Source organism: Mesoplodon densirostris, chromosome 9 (assembly GCF_025265405.1).
Source record: "Mesoplodon densirostris isolate mMesDen1 chromosome 9, mMesDen1 primary haplotype, whole genome shotgun sequence".
NCBI lineage: Eukaryota > Metazoa > Chordata > Mammalia > Artiodactyla > Ziphiidae > Mesoplodon > Mesoplodon densirostris.
In genome coordinates this window covers 38650452-38668898 of record NC_082669.1, presented here as the reverse complement: position 1 = coordinate 38668898, position 18447 = coordinate 38650452, and the positions used below count along the sequence as shown (strand labels likewise).

The following is an 18447-nucleotide window of genomic DNA, read 5'->3' as shown; positions in this document are numbered from 1 at the left end:
GCCTTCCCTCTAGCCCATCAGAAAGTTGTTGATATTTTCCTTAAAGGTATTCAAAGAAGGGCTTCCCTGGTGGCGCAGTGGTTGAGAGTCCGCCTGCCGACGCAGGGGAAATGGGTTCGTGCCCCGGTCTGGGAAGATCCCACATGCCGCGGAGCGGCTGGGCCCGTGAGCCATGGCTGCTGGGCCTGTGTGTCCGGAGCCTGTGCCCCGCAACGGGAGAGGCCACAACAGTGAGAGGCCCACGTACGGCAAAAAAAAAAAAAAAAAAAGTATTCAAAGAAGAAAGTCTAGAAACTCTTCTTAAGATGCACAAGTTTTTCAAAATCCTTATAGTCAGGAGACTAAAGATCTAACTTCTGAGGTAATTCTTGCCCCTTGTGTATTTCATTTTCCATTTCCTATCTTCAGATCCTCCTGAAATTAATTTCTCACAGCCCTACAATATTTCAGTTTGTTTCTAGGGTGCTCTAGACTTAGAGTTGAACTTTAAGTACTGAAAGACATCACGTGGAGTAAACATGAAAATGATGCGATTTAATAAATGCACTCCAATGATCCAGTCTCATTCGAAATGGGGACTGTATCCCTGAAAAGTAGGCTGTACTCCTCCTTACATCTTTATCCATTAAACATCTTCTTTTGCCCATTGGTTATGCTGTAATAAAAACTTCCACATTTTCATTATTAATCTGTGTACATTAATGACCTTATGCTTCATCTCTGTCTCACTGCATTTCACCTTGCTTCATTACCAACAAGAGTATTAATTAACCCACAATCTACTGGCAGTGTAAAAGCATCAATTCTCTTGTTATCACATATAGTATCACATGTTCAAAGGTGGTGTGAATAGATTAGTTCAGAAGATGAACACCTCAATGAAATTCACAGTCATAATCTGAGTTTTAATATTATCTCACGTGAGTGGTCTGATACAGCATCAGCTGCAACTAGGACCTCTTCCCCCACACCTCCTTTCTTGTGTAACCTTCCTGAAGCAGTGAGCCCACCCAGTGGCCACCTTGCTCACAGGTGGAAACCAAGCAGCAGGTCTTTGTGCTGGAGATTAGCTCCCTCTTAAGTGGCTACTGAAGCGCCTGATTTGGGGTTTATAGCTAGAGTCGAATGGTAGGCTTTTTATTTCAGTTCTGCCTTTCATCCAAGATTTTAGCCACTAGACAAAAATGATGTCTAGGACAAAGCTAGGAATATATCTGGGTTCACTTTCAGATTCAAATGACCACTCTATCTCTGAAGCAGCTTAGTTAACTTCTGCCTTAGCATCTATGTCCATTAGATGGAGATAATCATTCTGTACAAGCATCCATCTAATGGAGAGGATGTTTGGATAAACAGAGTGGTGTCAAATCCTGGCTCTCAAATTTGGAAGGGGCCTCAGATGTCATGTGGTCTAAACTCTTTGATTTCATAAACGAGGCAAAAGAGAAAGAAATTTCTACACAATTCTAATTATCTCATCACTCAGTCAGTATTAATTTATAAAGTCTTCCTATGCTTCAATTACAATCAGCAAAAACATTACATCCTCCACATTAGCAATTAGGAGAGAAGCTAAGGGAACTGCCAAAAAACCAAACCAAACCAAACCAAAAGCACAAAGATTATAAAGCAGAACAGAAACCAATATTCTAATATGAGCACTTTTACTCCTAGTTCTCTCTCCATGGCGCTTTGGGGATTTTCATTGTCACCGGGGATCGCTGTTTCAAGCCTTCGCTGAACAGTGGGGTTCTCATCTGCATCTGAGGCACACCCAGGGCAGCTGGAGTTGGTGCTAATGAATTTATTTAGTCTTTTGTTGATTTTTTCATTAGCATGTATGCAAACAAAATTAACCTAATATTTAACACTGACAGTTTCATAAAGCTGAAAAAGACCTCAAGTAGCAACCTAGTCCAGTTATTTGTCTCTGAGAAAGCTACTTTCACAGGTCAAGAGGGTAAAAGGCTGACATCAACCATTTCCACGGATGCAGAGTCTACGGCTCCTAGCTGTCGCCAGCACCATCCAGGGATACTTATACCTACTTCCAACTCCTTTTACATCTTTTATTTATTTTTTCATCTAAGTCTATTTCCTTTGGTTCTGAACTTTGCTGAATAGGACCAGACATTTCACATTCATTCTCTATACTACTTTAAATACATTAAAATATCCTCTAGCTTCTTCATTTTTAAAGACATGTGGATATAGTTCTCCCAAATTTGTGTCTATAATGAGATTGGTTATTTAGCACCACGAACATCCACTCTTTCCCTATTTGCTTTTTGTCTGACTCCCTCCACTAAAATGTAATAAGCCCCACGAAGGTAAGGAGTTTGTGTGTATTCTGTTTACAGCTGTATGCCCCACAGCTAGAACAGTGCCTATATACGAGGTCGAAGATATCTGTGGAAGGAAGGAATTAAATTTTTCTATGGTATTCATTCACCCGCATATAGAAACTGAACACTCAAATATGCACTGCTGTATTTTATTACAGAAGCAGTGTGTAAAGTTAAAAGTAAAGGAATTACAGGGGGAGGGCTAGGATAAGAGCCAGGATGCAGAGTATTTCATCACTGGGGGAAAACCGCTGCTTTTCTCTAGCAACAGACTGTTTCTGAATATTCCAAAATGGCCTGGTAGTAAAACTCTCTGCAAATGGATATTACTGGTAGGTGATAAACCAAAGCTATTCTTTGTAAATGTTATAGCATAATTTCCCAGAGGAACTTAAGAAGTTTCCCATTGGACAAGGTTATATACAAACACACTTAAATCATCACCAGGTATGGCCACTGAGCCTTGAATTCCAAGCCTGCTACCCCATCAACATTCTAACTACTCTCTGAGCGAGGCTGAAGAAACACAGCAGTAAGACAGGGCAACATGAAGTCAGGCCAAACCGCCTAAGTCCTTGTGCAAAGCCCAAGTGATGGTGAGGTCAGCATAAAACGACCGCAGGGTTAAGGTCTCCTCTAGATCTACAATTTTATGGTTCTGTGACATACTTTGAAAGGAAAGGGGATGGGGGTTGATATAAATCTCTTTAGATCAAAGCATTTTAGTGATGAAAGATATGTCAGAACTCATCTCATGTATAACTTGCTCAAGGTCTCAGGCTGGTGTGCCCAGATCTGGGACCCAAGACTTCAGAATCTCATTTTAGTACCCCTTCTACTCTGCTGTGTGCATATTCTCCTTCCTTAGAACATCGTTTCTTACAGAAGTAAGCATTCTTGGCTGTGAGGCTGAAGGACCACCCAGAGATCGCTGGAGTGTGACAGAACCCTGGCCAAAATCCAAATGGGTTTTGTTCACTATACCGTCACCTCCTCATTCCAAGAACTGAGAGCTAACAGCTGTGTGGCCAGTACCTCTGTCCACTCTGATTGTTTCCTTTTTTCAAAACCATTTCAGTGGATGGACCAGCAATGCAGGTTTGTGAATTTTGAACTCAGGCTGCAGAGGCTCTAGGGCAGGGACCAGTGGATATGAGGCTGGACACAGACACCAGGAGAGGGAGTGGGGAGGGGAGGTGGAGGAAAGGAGAAATGACGCCCCTAGTTCTCAGGGGCAAATTTATAACTATTAGACACTTCAAATACGTCTCTGAAGAAAGTGGAGAGACAAAGTCATTGTCCTAGTTCTGTGGCTCTCACACCTGGCTACATACAGCATCATCTGGGGAGCCTTCAAAGCCCATAACTCTTAGGCCCCAACTCGGGTCAACTGAACCAGGATCTCTGGGGTGGGACCCAGACATTGATATTTTGAAAAATGCCCCATGTGCTGCTAATGACACAGCCACAGATAAGATCCACTGGTCTATTATGTGTTACATGATACCACAAAAATAAAAAGATAAATCCAAGATAATTTTACATGCATGTTAATTGCACAAAATCATGGAGAGGCTTACCACCATCTAAAAACTTCCATGTCTACCCGCCAAAAGTTTAAAAGCCATGCAGCCACAGGGTTATAAAGGTCTTGCCACCTGCAAAAGAAAGCCTAGAAAAGAAGCACCAAACATCTTTCCAGAAATCCTAAAAGGTAAGGAAATTAAGGAAGAAGTTCACCTAAACTGTCTTCCGTATTTCCAATGATCAGGAAAAAGGCATTCTTAATTTTCCTTCACAAGAAATATGTATCAAGTATTTAGGATACGTTTGGTGCTGGAACGGGAAAGAAGATAAAAGAAAATGAAAAATGGCTTGCCTGCCCTAGCTTCACTCAAGGTTCCATCAGTGCAATGCTCCAAAAAAAGCCATTAAGCTGGCAATGGAGAATAGCTTTGGGACCCTATCAATTAAGTGAGACACTCCTATGATATAAACCAGGTACTTCCATGGAGGTGGTTGCCTCGTTACAAAGGTAAGGGACTCACTTTCTCCATGATGTAATCAGTCTACTAGGTGCTGTTGAAAGTACACCACCCACACGGAGGCATCCATGCCTTCCGTGGTCAAAGCGGGATGAGCAGACATTTCCACGCCGAGTACACAATATACTGAACGATAACCTCATGAAGTAAAAACAGCCATACCTGGAAGAAAGCAGGTCAAGCCTAATAAGAATCGGCTAATAGGCTTTACCTGTTCCCACTACCTTATTCTCTGCTTGTTTTTTCTTGAAAACCTGTAATCATAAGCACATTTGCTTCAAAAAGATGAAAAAAAACCCAAGACATAGAAAAAAAAAAGGGGAGCAAATAATGTTATTTCCTCTTGTGTTTCCCCTAAGGTAGACTCATCATAATGCAGATGTAGAAAGAAAGTCAGTAAGAAGGATTTCCTCTGTGTAATCCATCTGATCACAGTGTTGTCCCCGGCCACCCCCGCTTAGAACAGAAATCGTTATTCCTAGTAGAAGCAACTCTAGACAAAACACATTTGATCCTTTCCAGAGACGGGCTGGTGGTGGGGACCTGCTCCTCCACCCCTCCAGCTCCTCTATTTACAACATATTTTCTTGCTTCTTGCCTTCCTTGTAATTCTCCTGGGCTGGGAATGCCCAGTGACGTCTGCCCTATTTCTGGGAAGATGAAAGATAGAGCTGCTTGATTTTCCCCTAACATTTCAAATGCTTCAAGTCAGACCCTGAACCTCGAAAGAAAAGGTAATCTTTGAGAACAGCTTCAGTCCTTCGACGTTCACAAATAGGTATCCAGTTACCAGACTCAAACAGTTTTTCCATTTTAAACAGTGAAGAATTATTCATTCATTCACTCATCCATCCATCCATCCATCCATCCACTCATTCCACAGATATTCCCAGGATGACTGTTTGTGCCCGGTAGTACCGGGGAGGAAAGGTAGACACATAGGGGATTATGAAAATAAGCATGGTAAGTGCTGTGTGGATCAAATCATTTAGGAAAATCATTAGTAGGTTGCTTGTGAGCATCTCTAATGTTTTTTGCTTTTAAAACTCAGTTTGATATGGTGATAGAATACTATATGAATTGTTGTTTTCTATTCTATTCTATTCTAGATTTGGATAATAACAAAAATACAGTATCTCTTATTTCTATTCCATTCAATTAAGTAAACTTTTTTCCACTTGCATGTTAACAGCAATTAGTAATCACCTGAACCTGTCCTTTGTGAGTATAGGTCTCTTAGCCTATTGGGCCTTGCACCTACATTTTCACAATAAAGTGACTTTTGTGGGGAAGAGATGGAAATAACTTGCATCTCTTGCTTAGTTAACTTCTCCAGCCTCTGGTGGGTACAGGAATGTAAGAATCCAGAACAGGCTCATCCCAGCCTCCAGGACCATTTATTTCTTCCCATGTATGCTTTCTTCCTCATTGCCATTGGGGCCATGTGGACGACCACCATATGGCTCGACCTGGCTCCATATGGCTCCATCTCCCTAAAAGGGGCGCTCAAGAACATAAAAACACTGCTGTATACTTTTATTACAGCCCCTTCTCATTTTCCTCCATCTGTCTTCCATATGTTTACGCGACTCAGACTCCTGCACACGTAGACCTTTTATAGTGAGGGCTGCCAGCCTGACCAAGGTAAAGAACTAACATTCACCACTGTCAGTGACAAGGGGCCTCAACTACTTTAAATATGTGATTCATTTAGTATTCAAACTAGAACGAACTCATAATCACTTTTCTTCAATTTGTACCTGAAATTGATTTTATATTTATATTTTTTAAAATGTTACCAACAAAAGCCACACAGTGGCTCTTCTGTTGTATTTTCTCCAAGTGCTGTTCGTGAAGTGTGGAAGAACTGCATGTGACTTCCACTTAGGTGTCCCTATCATGTTACACATCAATCTCTCTCCAAAGTTGACTTTTTCATTTTCATAAAACTCTCCTTTGATCAGAGGAAAAGTTGTTACTGTCTTCCCCCTCAGGTGTCCCTGCAAACATCTGAAGTTTTACATGTGTCCTCTGTAAACGCTAAGGAAATGAGAAGGAATAAGGAGAGACTGACCCCTGCAGGGCTCTACCTGCCAGGCTTTGGCCACACCGAGTCGTGGTCCTTTTAGCTTTGCTCGGCACCTGGCAAGAGGGACACATCTGATCCCAGTGTTGGTATAATCGAGAAGAAACTGGGAATACCAGTCTCTAGACACCAGGTACAACACTGTTTCCCAACAGGAGGCAACTCCTGGCATTAGTAACAGGAATTAGGGTGATTTCTCATTCCCGGTGTTAACTTGTCAGTGGGTACCTAGGCCATCTTTCACAAAAAACTAATGACAGTGAGAATGAAAGAAAAAAGAAATCAAGTAGGCCTAGTACTGGCTTCAGTAATTTCTACTCTTATGAATATGACTGAGACACAAAGTCCTGTGTTATAGAACTGCAGTGCTATTAAGAAGAATACATTCAGTCCCCCAAACTGCTACCCATGTTCAAAGGTGTCCTCTTCGTGGCAGATAACTTGCCTGTAATCTAGTCCAAACCACCTGTGTAAAGCAGTCTGCTAACCAGTACACGGAAAATTATGGCCAGTTCCATGATGACTATCTCTGATGAAGCAGAACACGGAAACAGTGCTCAAACGCACAAAATATTAATAGATAGACATACAAAAACCACCCAGCAAATGCCACGAGAATACGTTTCTCTTTTAGCTTGTTTGTGTATAAATGACAACTATTACTATTTTTCCCCAAACACAGATATGCAAAATAAAGTTTTTATTTGAATTTCAAGATCAAACAATAACATTAATATAGGATGCATGATGGAGTCATTTTTGGCTTTTTTTAAAAAACACTATTACATATTTCACACATCTTTGTTTCTCTTAATGTCCTTTATAATGCAGTATAGAGCCAGACATCAATTAAGTTCAGACAAAACTACTGGGACCCAAGGAAACTCTTGTTCCCACCTAAGTTGTCATTTCACAACCCTTCCTGCATGGGAAAAACCTAAGGAGTTACTTGTACTAATACAACCAAAAATGCCTTTTATTGATGCAGTCGATATATTGCAAACTGCGGGCATCACAGGTGCTATGGTAGCAGCAAAAAGTGCATTTTACTCAGGGCATCAAGTTACAGAATTCAGGCTACAGCCAGAGGCCTATTCATTGGAATAACTGCTCCAGGCTGGAACAAATTACAAATTTTGGTTAAGAGAAGCAAGCACTGCCCTTGTGTGATAAAGGAAGTTTGGGTAGATCGTGCAATGGTAGTGTTTCCAGAAGTGCAAGGGTGAAAAAGCTAAGTGGGTATTTTGCTCCCAGATTAAATAGAAAGGACAAGAAGCCTGATCAGTAAGACTTCAGTGAATTACCGTTTCTGGTCTGAGAAGCTGTGAGTATCATATTCTGCAAAGCAGGGCTTGCTCTGAGCAGTTTGTAAACCACACGGAAAAAGGCAGAAGTTGCTGCTAAGCTAATAGTTGCTGAGTAGTTGCATTAATTGTTGACTTTTCGGCAGGGAGGCTACTCCCCCAGCTCAGTGCTTCCCACAAGCCAGGTAAACGCTAGCTGGTAACCCCATCCCTCATTCCTCCCCACTGAACACTGGCTATTCAGTGCTGGCCTCTTGCCAACTGCCTTTAGGTGCGATGTGGTAAAAAACTGCCAGTGAAACAAGAACATCTGCCTTCGTATCATTTTCTTTGTACAGATACTTCCCAGGCGGCTGCTTGGCTCTACATGCGTCCATTTACTGGATTTAAACAAAACAGCAGGAGGCTAAGGGGGAGGCCCAAGAAGCATATGCTGGGTCAGCCCACTCTGGTTTCAGCTACAGTACAGACGGAGTCTTGCCCCCTCCGGAAACTGACAAGGGCAGCCGCAGCTGTGAGTCTGGAAGCAGGAGACACCCCCCTGCCTTACCTGTTTCTTTGTCCTGGACTTCTTCCAGGTGCAAGTCATTCAAAAGGTGCTCCAAGATCTTCTCCGGGGTCCCGGACACGACCACGTATCTGTCAGAGAGCAGAGAGTCCACGGAGTCATCCTCAGTGGAGGACTGTGAACGGCTGCTCCATTCCTCGTCCTCATCCTCCTCATCGATGTATTTGAAATAAGGCACATCGAAGGTAGGCAAGGGCAGCGCTCGGTCTGAAAGCGCGGCAGAATCCTTCCTCTCTAACTGAGGGTCAAAGACTCTCAGCCGGGAGCTGCCCATTGTGCACGGCTACTAACAAAGGCATCCCCTAAAGGCTCAAAGATCTCGGCATCTCTGTCCTTTCACTGGGAACTGAGTCCATCTGGCTGCTAAGAGCTCTGCAGTCAGCTAGCACGCTCGGCTCGAGAGGCGGAGAAAAAAGGGAGGGAGGGAGTGGGGGGAAGAGGAGGCAGAGAGAGCGAGTGAGATGGAGCGGGAGAAGGGGAGGAAGGCAGGGAAAAGGAAACAGGAGCACGGGGCTGGGTGGAAACTCTGACCTCCAATCGCTCTCTGCGCTCCCCGCTTGGGGGGCTGGGCCACAGCTCTGCACTTTCTTCAGCACCAGGACATCCCGGTCCTGCTCTTTAACCTGAACGGTTGTCACTTCATCATCCTGCTTCAATTGCCGATGGGAGTGATGTATGGAAGAAGGAAAAACAGAGAGAAAATTAAGAAGGCAAAAAAAAAAAAAAAAAAAAAAAGAGCTAACTACAGCTGCACTTTCTCCAGTTGCTTTCCCACCTAATTATCTTTACAGATTCAGAACAAATTAGGAATCTGGTCAAGAATCTCCCTCTAATGGTACAGGGTCCAGGCTCAAGTTGTATGGATACATAAAGCATTAGAAAGGCATAAATACTTTAAAGGAAACTGGAAAAAAAATAAAGTGGGGATGGGATTCAGAGTTCATTTTTAAAACTACCTGAATGATTTGAATTAAGAAATCCAAAGTTCAAAGTCTCAAAAACACAATATACTAATTGCATGTGTGCTATACTCTCTTTTACCTGGTTAATACTTCTTAAACTGCCACTATATTAAAATTAGAAAATCATATAAAACATCATTTAAACACTAAAACAATGAGCAAGCCATATTAAGCAGATGTAGCGGATACATATCATATTCATTTACCTCACAGCCTTACTTTAAAGGTGGGGAAAAAAACTACTCATTCTATCGTTCAGTTCATGTTTTACTCCCAAACTTGAGGTGGCCTTCACATTTATCATGTACTTGTTTTACCAGAATACAAGCAAAAACGGATCTCTAGTTAGAATCTCATCTAGGCTGAAATTCGGATGTCACGGGTGAATGCACTGACTTTCTTCACCGCGGTCCCTTTTAACACGGAGAGAAGGCTGAACAATCATTCATTTCTGCACACACAGCTTCCACAGCCCAGAGCCCAACATGGCCCGCTGACGTGGCTCTGTCAGAGTCGGGCTCACTGCTGACCCAGCAGTGTGGAGCCGACCCTAGCCACGAACACTTCCAGAGTGTGGAGTGTGAAATTCTCCTGATGGGCGGCACCCAACCAGAGGCAGGTAGGGGCGGAGGGGGTAGGGAGAAACACAGGTAAAAATATTTACCTTCTGTATTTCTGAGGATCTGAGCAAAAGATTGAAGCAAGAAAAGTTGATAGCAAAGAGGCTTCACCTTAAAAATTATGTTGCCTCTTTAAAAAGGGAAACACGTCCTAGGGTTCCTAGCATGCTTCTGTGCTTCTGCTCCTGGCAGAAAACCCTACCTAAATTAGGTACAAACACACAAAAAGAACATTCTCCTGGCCTCGATTGGATAAAAAGTACTATGTCCTCATGTCTTATTATCAGTTCCATAGATTTATCAGAGATGCCGATGTATTTATTCACCTTCCATAAGAATAGGAAGGCACTATTCTTGTCATAATTGCCAACCAAATCAGTGGGAAAATGATGAGTTCAACTCCCGGTGTGCTGATTCCTAAGAAAATGTAGTGACCTAGTCATGTGAGTCCTCCAAGATCTTCTTAAAAACAAAAAATACTAGTCATTCTAAACAGCAATATAATTTTATGATCAACCTTTTAAAATCTCTTAGTGGCAAATAATTTTACTATGTAAAACTGATGTATTACACTTCAGCAAGGTCAGACACGCAGTTACTGTGGCAATTAATGCTGGATATTCATTGTTAAACTCCCTGAGGATGGCTGTGTGACTCCTGTAACATGAATACCAATGTATAATTGCTATCTTTCATTTCTCCAAAGGGGTTCTTTTGTTATCCGTGTGGCTGAAGTGAAGCAAGGTGGCTGGCGAGAGGAGCATAATATTGACAAAAAAAAAAAAAACAAAAACAAAAACGGCAGAATGTGAGTCTGGGATACTGAGACACAGAAACAAATAATTCAAGAGCAGGTCTGAAAGGACAAAAATCTTTCCCTAGCTTTCCTCTCGTCGTAAGCCAATATTCATTTTATATGAGCCTGTTGTCATTGTGAAGTACATTTTACATTCTACGTGCATGTGATATACGGCATTATTAACTTCCGCGGGCCATGCACATACATATGGATGGGAAGGGCTTCTCTAATGTCTGTGTAACTAATATGTATTACAGGGCTGTGCACAGAGCAGCTACACTCTGCTGGGCAGGGGAATAGCTGAACCATATTGATGTACTATCAATAGCATCTTATGTCACAGTGATAGTTTCCATTTTGAAAACCTGTTAAAAACTAAAGAAGCAAAAAAGCAGAAAAATCAATGTACAAAAGGAGATGGAAGTTATCTAAAATTGCCGTGAAAACATAATAACCATACGTATTATACCCGGCTCTCAAGAGGGAAGGTCAAATTAATGCCTCCTGACCAACCTATGTACCCTTACCTAACCGCTCTTCCTGAAAAACAGCATAAGTACCAGAGTTGAAGTTCTGGGTATGAAACTTTATTCTGGTGCTTGCTTGGTTAAGAATAAAAGTATTTAAAGAACTAATGACAAGAAATATGTTCAATGACAAATAGTTCATGAAATGCAAGTAAAGCATTAAAATGCTTAATTTGTAGACAACCACTCAACAAATAGTGAGGGTCTGCTTTGGGTAAGGCACTGTGGCAGACACTAAGGGGCAAGCAGCGGTGAGTAAGACCGATGCCCTGCCCTTAAATGACAAGGTGATGGCTCCATAACAGCATAAGTCTAATGTGGTGAGCTCCCCCAAGACGAGGCCACATGCAAGAGAGAAAGCAAAGGTAGAGAACCCATGCGATTTGACTGTCTAAGATGACAGATCAAATCCCAGATCTGTGGGTGAAAGAGAATGGAAATGCCATTAAATGGGACAAAAAAAAACTGGTTCTGCTGAGACTGATGAACCTGGTTTCAGACAATTGATGTTTCAGTACTGATAATACATCATGCTGTAGATGTGTAGCAAACTAGGGCTCTGGACAAAGGCCAAGGACAGAGATACATTTGTGAACTACTCAAGTTTGGGAGTAGATGAGATTGTTGAAGGGAAGCAGGAACAGAAAGGGAAATGGGAAGAGAAAACATAGAAAGAAGGAGGAAGAGGGAGGGGATCAGAGTCATGAGGAAACCTACCAAAGAGACGACTAAGCAGTGAAACCAAGACAAGCCAGGAGAAGGTTGAGGGCACCGACTCAGGAGAGTCAAGGGCAAAGGCTGCCTGACGTTGTCAAATTCACCAAGATGAAGAGTCTAGGAGGAAGTGATGGGGAGACCAGGATGGGAAGGCGAGTGTTGAGGTGTGAGCGGATGTGAAGGAAGTGCACAAACAGGCACTTCAAGACGGCCTCCTTGGAATTTCACCACGAAGGGGAGGAGTCAGGCTGAAGAGGCTGCCTGGCTGGGGAAGTCGGCAAGGTGAGGGGCTATGGAGAAGGGGCGAGAGATCAGGAACGTGCATGGGGGGTTTAGGCTACAACGGGACCGAGACGTCCTCCTTCCAGAGAGGATCACGGGAAAGAAGGTGGGTGGAGATTTAGAAAAAAATTAGAGCAGGGAAAATAAGGTAGCCGAGGTAGACAAAATGAGATGCCTTCTACCATCTCCACAGAGTGGGGGTTCTGACCATCTTCTGGAAGGGGAGGTTCCTTGGCGGCCTGAAGAGAAAACTGTTGGAAAAATGGCTTTAGGGGTTGCAACAGGGAATAAACAAGTTATGAAGAGAGGAATTGCCAGGCAGCTTTGTGCTGCTGAGGGTAGAAAAACATATGTTTATGGTTTTAGGCCTTCCTGCCGAAGTGCTCAGAAATCTGAGGCGGGGGGGGGGGGGGACTTCCCTGGCGGTCCAGTGGTTGGGACTCCGCACTGCCACCGTGGGGAGGTGGGAGGGTGGTGCGGTGTGGCCCGCGGGGTTAGATCCCTGGTCGGGGAACTGGGATCCCCACATGCTGCGCAGTGTGGCCAAAATTTTTTTTTTAATTTTTAAATTAAAAACATACATTAAAAAAATTTTTTTTAATTAAAAGAAGAGAAACCTGAGAGGGGAACAGTGAATGACACCCCCTCCGCCCACCAGGGGAAGAGATCAGCACAGGAGACACCAGGAGGGAGGGAGGAGAGGTGTTCTGGGCTGCCGTCAGCACACACGCAAACAGCCCTTCTCCACAGGGCGTCTGTCTGGTCAGGGAAAGGAGTGCACCCAGAGAGGAGCTGATAAGCGGGCAACACGGAGGGGCTGAGGACAAGCCTTCCCAGGAGTGAAGGGAGCAGGCAGGCGGTCAAGGAGGAAGCAGGTGGAGGCTTTGATCAAGGAGGCTGATCTCTGAAGTGGGGCAGTTCAGAGCAGTGAAGACTGAGCAAGGGAGAAGCAGCCCCTGACACCTGGGAGCCCGCCTGGCACTCAGGATGGGCCTCCTGTTCTCCTGTTAAATGTCACTGATTCTGCGAAAAATCAACATCAGATAAGGCCACTCTGTGACTGTGGTGGGACAACACAAAAACACGACCACTCACAAGTCATATCTGAACACAGACAAAGCGTAAACATTGATCACGGCAGAAAATACCAGAAAGCCCAGCCCAGTGAGTAGTGACTGCTGCTTCTTTCCTAGTGACAGCTTTGGCTTTGCTGTCCTCCTTATAGATAAGATTTAAGATATCGTCACAGAGTTGCCCAGTTTCCTGATCTAGAGCAAAGCCCTGCTCCTTGAAATCCTCCCCAAAGTCACCAAACACAAACCCAAGTCCGGTTTGTCCTTTCTTCTAACACCTTCTTGTACTGAGCTGCTGCGAGGCTCCCCATGGGGCGAGGGCTCCATCACTAGACCAAAGCAATAAACCCACCTTACTCAACTACAGGTGTGTTCCTGGTGGTCTCTGGCTAGAGGACAGTGACCATGGACAAGGGCCATAAGATGCTGCCCTGCCGCTGGCATGGTGCAGTGTGGAGAGGATGGTTATTGGAGTCAAAGATAAAATGCATTTCCTTATCAGGGGGATGAGAGAGTCATACCCAGGGATGTTCCTGAAAGTGATCAGAGGATGGGTGAGGAACGAATGCCCAAGGACTTCCCTGGAGGTCCAGCGGTTAGGACTCTGTGCTGCCAAGGCAGGGGGCACGGGTTCGATCCCTGGTCGGGGAAGTAGGATCCCGCGCAGCGCAGCCAAAAAATAAAAATTAAAAAAATTTTTTAATTAAAAAAAAAAGAATGCCAGTGCAAGGGGCACAGACCTTAGGAGAAGGGACTTCTGTAGGTGCAACACTGAAGAGAAAGGCGCAGTGGGGAGTGGGATGTATTCCCAGAAGGCACCATGCTTCCCACCGCCCGCCACGCCCCCATGCCTTGGCTGGTGGTGCTCAGCTCTGGTTGGTACAGGCTCAGTAAGAATTCTCCCCACTCCCTGACACACACTTTAGCTCCTAGATCTGCACAAACCAGGTCTTTCCCCTACTCTCTTGAAGGGATGGTAGGAAGAACAAGAAACTCTAAGGACCAGGCCAGATGGATTCTTCACAGCTTTGCCTATGGGATGCAGTCTGGGATGAGCTGGGAGATGGGGGAGGAGAGGAAGTATAAAAATAAACAGGCATCCTCAGCTGAAAGCGTGGGGGGTGGGGGGGGAGGGAAAGCTGTTTGATCACAAACTCACAGGACCTTTTGAACAGAGGAGGGGCTTCAGGTTTTCTCTGCTCCTCATCTCTTTGTTCCATTCTTTGGTGACTAGCTCTGATTTCTTTTCTTTTTTCTTTCTTTTTTTTTTTTTTTTTTTTGTGGTACGCGGGCGTCTCACTGTTGTGGCCTCTCCCGTTGCGGGGCACAGGCTCCGGACGCGCAGGCTCAGCGGCCATGGCTCATGGGTCCAGCCGCTCCGCAGCATGTGGGATCTGCATGGACCGGGGCACAAACCCGTGTCCCCTACATCGGCAGGCAGACTCTCAACCACTGCGCCACCAGGGAAGCCCTGATTTCTTTTCTTTTTATGGCTACACTGCTCCTCTGCCTGCAAATTCCGAATGAATGATAGAACCCGTATCTTTGACTTACTTTAGATTAACTTCCTTGACCAAGATCAGTTTTTATACTCCTAAATCCAACTTTTCTTTTTTCATTTATTCACATGAAAGACATTTATTTTTAAGATGAAAATACATATAGGGTAATAAAAATACTGATTTTTTTTAAAAGTAAGGTGAAGAACTGATGTTCACAGTTTAGCAAGTCTACGCTGTCCTGAACCAAATTTCTGACTGCATTTATATTTTCACTTATCACCAGCACTAGCAAGAAAAAGTCATTACTAAGGGATTTCTCAGGCCTGCTGGAATTGTCACAACTACTTGCTTGATTTTCCATTATCTCTGATAATGGAAAATATTCCTCTCCCAAGTACTCACATAAAGCAGCCATTGGTATTCTCCATGGCACTGTGTCCCTGATGCTCTGTGAGTATCAACTCTTACAAGAGGGCTTAGCTGGGGGTTCATGGATGGGCTTTAGTGACTCAGAGAAGCTTCTGAAAGTATATAAAATTTTTATGTGTAGGCACATTTTCCCAGGTAGAGTCCAGAGTTCTAGGTCTCACTGGAGTTTATGAACCCCAAAAGGTACAAATCGTTCCACACAATGAAACTCATATTTATCACTGCATCTAAGTGACCTTCTTTTACAATCTCCTGCTGGTAACACTGCCTATCCAGATAAGATGCCCAAAGAACCCTGTCATGACACCCATCACACTGACCTCTGATTATCTGCTCCCTCTGTGCTCTCCACGAAATGATGACCTCTTGAGGGCGGGGACTGTGACTCTATTTCTCTTCCTAACACACAGCTTAGGGCCTGGCACATGATATTAACCTGATAACGGTTTACTGAGCATGCAAGTTCATGAGCAAGCAAGAGAGTGAGCGAGCGAGTGGATTACCTTTAAATGACAGAATTCGACCTCACATGGTTCAATGGTCGCTCTCCTCTGAGGCTGCCTTTACCCTCTCTACTTAGTCACTTTCCTATTATGATGCTCGTCACACGAGATAACTGTGTTTTGTACTTGAGCGTTGTACCTGCTCCATCTGTCAGAATTCTATCAAACTAAGCTCCCGTGCAACTGACATATAAGAGACCATATAACTAACACAACGCTGGGAAGGCATTCACTAAATGGTACTGTCCCTGAGTCTAGGGCACATGGAAAAAAGGGTGTGGGCGTGAACAGGTCACCCTGCGGGTTGAAGTGTGAACTGGGCAAGATGTGAATTTTGTGCCCTCTAAAATCCCCCTTCTGCCCCCTTCGGTTCCAACCAGGATCCTCAACACTCCTCACGTGACCCAGCGTTCCATCTTCAAACCTGTGTGAAGCAGGCAGCACCAGAGAAACTTTCAGACGGAGAATGCACAGAATCATCTCGCTTGATGCCATGGCACTCAAGAAGTCATACAAGTAGCACAAGGTGCATGCTGCTTTCCCTCAAGTTTGTGAACACCATAACTGAAGATGCTAACTTAGGGGTAGGAAGGCATGTGCTATGGACTGAATGTTGGTGCCTCCCCCCAACCCCAAATTCCTTTGTTGAAACCTAAACCCCAAAGTGATGGTGTCTGGAGGTGGGGCCTTTGGAGCCCTCATGAATGGGATTAGTGCCCTTATAAAAGAGGCCCCAGAGACCCCTTGCCTCTTCTGACACGTGAGGACACCGCAAAATGACAGCTATCTATGAACCAGAAAGTGGGCTCTCATCATATATTGAATCGGCTAGCACCTTGATCTTGGACTTCTCAGCCATCAGAACTGTAAGAAATAAGTTCCTGCTGCTTATAAGCCACGCAGTCTGTGGTGTTTTGTTACAGCAGCCCGAACAGACTGAGATGGCATTTAGAGCCAATAGCTTATTATGACTCCTTTCATTTCCCAACCTCCTTGGTCGAACTTTCATTCCTCCTACGAAGTTCTCTTCAAGAATCACCTCCTCCAGGAAACCTGCTCCCTCCACCTCCAGTCTGATGTGGCTGGCCCTTCTCTGCAACCCCACAGCGCCACACGAATCCTTCGGACTCAGCATTCCAAGAAGCACATACTGATGACCTTTTCTGTCCCCCTTCTAAAGCATTAGCTCACGTGTGGGCAGGCACCGTATCTCCTTCAACTTTGAATTCCCAACAAACAGCCAGGTCTTGGCACTTCATAGATACTTGAAGAAACTTACCCAAATGAATCAATGAACAAACAAAAAGAGGAATGGATAAATGTGCAATTTTGAGTAGAGGTTGAGAGAACAACAGCTTACTCTCAAAAGATACATTTCAAGTGCTGAACTCTGATGGTGCTAATACAGGGGACAGTTTGCTGAGAGGTGCTCTTCCTAAGGAAGGGTAATCCAACAACTAGGGTGGTAGATAACAATGGCCTGCACTGTTCTGCATCTTGATCATCAACTTGAGTGTTTGGGACACTCAAACAGATATGGGTAAACTGAAAAGAAGAGCTGCATGCTCGTCACACTGGACAATGATATAGACAGACGAGGGGTTATGAGATCAAAACGACCTGTTCTAATTCAGGATCTTGGCCTGAGGGTGGTTAATGTGAGGATCACTAAGGCAGCCCCAAAACTTGGCCAATATTTAAGAGGAAACATGGTAAGTATTTTGTGAAGTGTAAAGCATCATGCAATCATTAGCTACTAGACAATTAAAAAAAGCTAACGTAATTTTATCTCACAGTGGTAGAGGTAACCACAGCTCAAGAACTAAGGAGACGGCACTGCCATATGCAACTAACAGACCCACTAGGAACAGGCAACAAGGGAGGGATCCAGCCATGACCAGGCAGATAAATCTATCACATTTATTGAGGGTTTACCATACAGCAGCAAAGCTAAGAGTTGCACATCCATTATCTTATCTAACCATTACAACAATTCTATGAGGTACATGCTGTTAAAACTCCCATTTTGATAAAGTAACTTGGCCAAGCAAGATCTTGTGTGAGGGTGTGGTAAAGCTGCGATTGACCCCAGGCAGACCCAACAACAGAGCACTTAACCAGAACCACAGACATCCCCAGAAGATGGTCACTAATACACGTTAGAGGCTATAAGTATGGAAGGGGACTTGGTCTACCCTGGTGCTGGCAGCCAAAGCAGGCTAATCTGCTTGGCAGATGAGGCAACAGGTGTGTCTACGTCATGCTGAGTTCCAAGAGGAGAAGAGGGTTGCCAAGGACCGAACGTAGTCTCAGGACCACTGCTAAGCAAGCTCAGCCAGGGCGGAGCTCAATACTCCTGGTAAGGGGCAAATGAAGTGCTGGCAGGAACAGAGTTAAACATGGCAGGGATTAGTGGGATCTGATGCCCACAAAACTTGGCTACCCAGAGACATGCAGCCTAAGATTAGCAGGGCATCCAGTGCATAAGCTGCCTTCGGCCTGATGGGCTCAAGCACTGGGCAGGCATGGAATTGTACACTTTAAGACAGTTAATTTTATGCTATGCAAACTTTACCTCCAACAAAACAAAACAGGGCTGTGATGAGCCTCTGGGCACAGGACTTTGCTGATCAAAATACATGGGACTCTGCACCAAGGAGCTACAAGGGGGTCTGGGAAACACGC

General features: G+C 44.3%; 1 protein-coding gene across 1 annotated transcript in view; it reads right to left on the bottom strand.

The window, feature by feature from the left end:
• Positions 1-18447, bottom strand: part of RAPGEF5 (Rap guanine nucleotide exchange factor 5) — a 213411-nt gene that overhangs the window by 60484 nt on the left and 134480 nt on the right. The window contains exons 10-11 of the mRNA XM_060108417.1: positions 8880-8998; positions 8331-8419 (exon numbers count right to left, since the gene is read on the bottom strand). Of these exons, the coding sequence (XP_059964400.1) occupies positions 8331-8419; positions 8880-8998 (208 nt within the window). The remainder of the gene's footprint in view (positions 1-8330; positions 8420-8879; positions 8999-18447) is intronic.